The 4503-nt window shown below is 37.2% G+C and overlaps 1 protein-coding gene across 1 annotated transcript; it reads right to left on the bottom strand.

Annotated features, from left to right (window-relative positions):
- Positions 1-364: 364 nt before the first annotated feature.
- Positions 365-1936, bottom strand: LOC113715822 (exocyst complex component EXO70C1-like). Its single transcript, XM_027240124.2, has one exon. The coding sequence runs from the start codon at positions 1934-1936 to the stop codon at positions 365-367; it is 1572 nt and encodes a 523-aa protein (XP_027095925.2).
- Positions 1937-4503: the final 2567 nt, after the last annotated feature.

Here is a 4503-nt window from a genome sequence, read left to right as displayed (position 1 = left end):
AGGTGTTGAAGAACCAGAACAAAATTAAATAAATAAATAAATAAAAATACCAATTCTTTTTTCTCTCATCTACCACCACCACCACCCTCCTTGTCCACTCCTCACTGCTCCACCGTCACTACCCTCTTCTTCCTCCTCTCTCCTCCCTCTCCCTTCCCTTACTTCCTGCCCCTCCCTCCTCCCAGAGAACAAGAATTCATCCTCACTTTACGGTCTAGTAAAGACATATAGTGGATTCTCATTCATAAACAGTACACATACGATTGAAGGATTTTTGTTTGGTGAGAAGTACATTGCGATAGCTAATACATATAACTTGTTCAAACTGACATCTAATAGAGTTGAAGTATTAATAACCAAATCTTCAATACTTATTCTGAAACATATCCAGCACCTTGGTCTCCAAGTCCTTGACAGAATATTTGATGTACTCACTCACACGCTTCGCTTTGTGTACTCGGCTTAGCCGCTCAAGAAAGTGATTATAGGCCGGAATCAGCTTAGCCAATATGCATTCAAGAAGTTTCATCCGCAGCTGCTGATCTGGTACTATCCATCCTTCTTGAGCCTGAAGAATATCTTCAAACATATGATTGAAGGTCTTGAACTTTTTTTTCACAGCTCTTGTAGACCTTCCAGGAAAGAAATCACAATTCAAATGTGATTTTAATCCTTCACCCTTTAAAAAAGTGCAGACTTCGCCCCAACTTCTACGGAAATAATCAGTCTTTGCCAGCTCCACTTTTTCTCTTAATTTCATCTGCAGGTGAGTGCCAATAAGTTCTTCCAACTCCTTGGAACTTTTAATCTTCTCAGAAACAGAGTTAACATTGTTCATCATGAACAAACAATGCAGAGATTCTTGTCCATAGAAGTTGGACTTGAATTTCAAGTTCTGCAGGAAAAACTCGATAACTCGAGTAAGATGCCTCTTTAGGAAAATTAGCCCTTCATCCATTTCACGTGAACCCGGTATTTCTGGAGGATCTTGGTCGTCATTGGAACCTTGGGGTCTAGCCACCAACTCAGTTAAGGATTCCCTGTGAACATAAATCAGGTCAATGTGATGAATTATGTACTTAGTTAAGGGGTGAATTCCTCCTCCAGGTAATGGCCTTGTCGAAAGCTCACGAAGAACGTGTTTCTCTGTAACAGAAAGGACGTTTGCCATTTGCTGTTTCAGTCGGAGCATAATCTTAGTGGCAAAATTGCAGATGGTTTTCGCTAGGCATACATCTTGGTCCAAATATGCCATCAAATGTGGAATTAGATTGGTTAGTTCATGATATAAGGGCAACAAAATGTCTGGTCTCTGGGGCAATCGGCCCCTGGCTAATAGAGAGTCTGGAAACTCAAGCAACTCAGCAGCAGTCCCTTCTATTATGTACACAAAACCGTTAGCAGCAGAATCCTCGAATGATCCCAGATCTCCGAAAATTTGCTCATAGAAACACTTCTCTATTCCAAAAATGGTGCCTACGCAAATCTTGGCTACTTGTATCCACCGTTGGGTTTTCTCACTCAACTCATCCGAGCACGTAAAAACACAGACGGTCCCTACCTTCAATTTCTCACGGAGCCTCACATATACCAGGTTGACTACATCCTTTCGATGCTCGGTATACATCTGAACACAATCAGCCAATTCATTTCTGGAGCTCAACGTTGCTGCAATACACCTAAGAGTTTTTATACCTTCTTCACTAAAGACTGCGTGATGGCCCTCGTAGTCTTCGTAGTGCAATGTGATGGTGGAGCTATCTGTAATGGAAGCTGAAAGATACACTGAATTATTCGAAGTCTTCAAGAATTGATCTGCACCTATGGTGTACTTGGGGTTGAATAACACGTCTAAGAAAAGATGCTTGAGGTGCGAAAACGGGATTTGGGATTTGTTATCACTGTGAATTGGGAGTATATCTTTTGTGGAATTCATACTTGGGCGGGTGGAATCAAGGGCCCAATGTCTCGGTACTGTAATTATGTCTCTTGACTTTGCTAAAAAGTTGCAGGAGGGGCTGCGGAAATGCCAGTTCGGAGAAGTGCTTAGGAAATACAAAAATGTGGTTGGAAATTGTCATCAAAAGAAGGAAGGGAATTGGACATGGCAGACAACAAACAAAGAGCATCAAAATTGCTGTTGGGCGATATCTCTGTTGTATGCAGCAATTTGTATACTGAAGATTGCAGAGAGAAAAAGCGTGGTGTGGGAGTCTGAGAGAAAAGAGGAGGTTCGGTTTGGGCTGGGCTTGGGGGGATTTTGGGTGAGGGCAAGAAGAAGATGGTCAGAGTAAGGTGGGATGAATGCCAACGGAGGAGCTGCTGCTTGGAAGCTTCTGATGGGTGGTTACTGTGTGTCTGCGTGTTTTATTTTCTTCCAATTTTCGTTTTTAGTAGTAGAGCATACTGCATTGAGTGCAGGAGAAAGAGCCAGGAAAGTAAGCCAGCCGGGTTCCAATTTTCGTTTTCAGTAGTAGAATATAGTACTACACCGAGTGCAGGAGTAAGAGCGGAGGAAAGCAAGTCATCTGGGTCCGACTAGTAAACAGTATACAGAGGGAAGTAATCGATCAAGTCTTCTATTAAAAAAAAAAAAAAAAAGAAGAAAAAAAAAAAAAAGTCTTCTAAAGCCAGAATGACTAAAGTACGTATTCTCGGGTTCCATGCTGGACCAGTGGATTCCTTCCAAACGTCCTAATTTTTTGTGGAATAGTTGGGCAGTAAAGCAGGAGTCTGGCTCCAATGTTCCAAGAGTAGATTGGGACATAGAAATAAAAATCAAGGAATTTTCATCGAACTTGCTCGAAGGTCATGCAAGTTTCACGTTCCTTATGAACTGCCAAATCGGAACTCACAATGGTGATAGAAATTGTCTTCACTCAGTTTAAAGAAATCACAGAGAATGAGAGACTCACCTTGAAATGTATGGAAGAATTGGCTTTTGGATTAACATCTCTCTATAATTCTTTTGCAGCTGATGAAATCATTGGAGAACCTATGAATAAAATTGGTCTTTGGCTATCTGAAATGCTCAAAAAGGTTCAGGTTTTGAAGGCAAAGCGTGAAGAGCTTTATCTTCAAGTCCCAATACTAAATTTCCCCAAGAATCCTGCACTATGCTTCATTGAGTTTCTACAGCAAAAATTAAAACAGCAGCTGAAGTCGAATCGTGATTTAGTCGAACATTTGACCCATCATATTCAAACCATTTCTGAGGACCAGTAATACCTCACGTGCATGCTTTGCAGGTGAATATATTTTTCCAAAATATAAAACCTTTAATATATTAAATTTTGTGCAAAACTTTGATTATTAGCACAATATAAACTAAGAAATTGTATAATGAACAAAATTAAACAATTGGTAATTGTACAAAAAGTTTATTGTGTACAAAACAATTAAAAGTTTATTGTGCATTCTATAATTATAAAAACTCTGAACATGGATGATTATCATATTTAAACTAAGTTATTGGTATAATATTGACTAAAAAACTATATAATAAGCAAAATTAAGCATTGCTAATTGTAGAAAATGTTTATTATATACAAAGCAATTAAAAATTTATTGAACTCTGAAGATGGAAGATTATCATGTTGCATATTTTGCTTGGATTGTGATAGTGAGAAGAGGAAGTTTTCTATGTTCTATCAAATCAGTGTATACAACAAAACCTGAGTAAAATACATACTAAGACGTTATGATTTGGATACAATAAGTTTTTATCAATTTCAGTAGTTGTAACCTTTTTTGCTATATTTTTAATAATTAAAGATAATTTTTTGAAGTTTTCTTAGACAATATGATATAATATAGTGAATTTAATCATCAATTTAACCTTTTGTTTGCTCATTAACTGTTTATAATCTTTTGCTTTTTTATTAATTATGATTTTCTTCTAAACCAATATGTATATAAAATATAGTTAACTTTAATTATCACACATAAGAATATAATAATTGGAGATGAAGAAAATGATTGATCAATATAATTGTAAGTGGGCAATTTTTAATTTTAATTACCAATATTTTTGAGATGTAATTTATTGAAACTTTTCATTTTTCTTATTAGTGCTATGATTGAAATACAAATAACTTTAATTAAAACACATGAGGATAATTTAAATATAACAAAAATTAAAATCAAAATATGCTTACACTTAGACTCCCTTGCCCAGACTCATTATACTTTTTATATACTCCCTCCATTCCAATAAGTTGCTCATGCTTTGGGAATCCCACGTTTTTTCAGCAGTGCTCAGATTTCAAAAGGTTATGGGTTATGTCCCAAGAATGCCCTGCTTGAATTAGCTATGTAGCCTGACCTGTTGCTCCATTCAAGGTAGGATAGAGTGGTGATAAGATTGTGGGACCCATACCTATAATATGTTTTCAAGTTCTTTTGGCGAGAGTGCAATGCATGAATCCTGCTAGTTCTAATCTAACACGACACTCACACACCATCAAATGGAAATTCTCTATTTCATAGGGGAACTTTGGAGCC

Source organism: Coffea arabica, chromosome 11c, assembly GCF_036785885.1.
Source record: "Coffea arabica cultivar ET-39 chromosome 11c, Coffea Arabica ET-39 HiFi, whole genome shotgun sequence".
NCBI classification, from domain to species: Eukaryota; Viridiplantae; Streptophyta; class Magnoliopsida; order Gentianales; family Rubiaceae; genus Coffea; species Coffea arabica.
Note: the sequence above shows the minus strand (reverse complement) of the source record. Positions and strands in the feature narration are given on the sequence as shown.

Bases quoted from the DNA above. Each gene is read 5' to 3' on its own strand.
- LOC113715822 (XM_027240124.2), bottom strand. From the start codon at position 1,936: ATGAATTCCACAAAAGATATACTCCCAATTCACAGTGATAACAAATCC.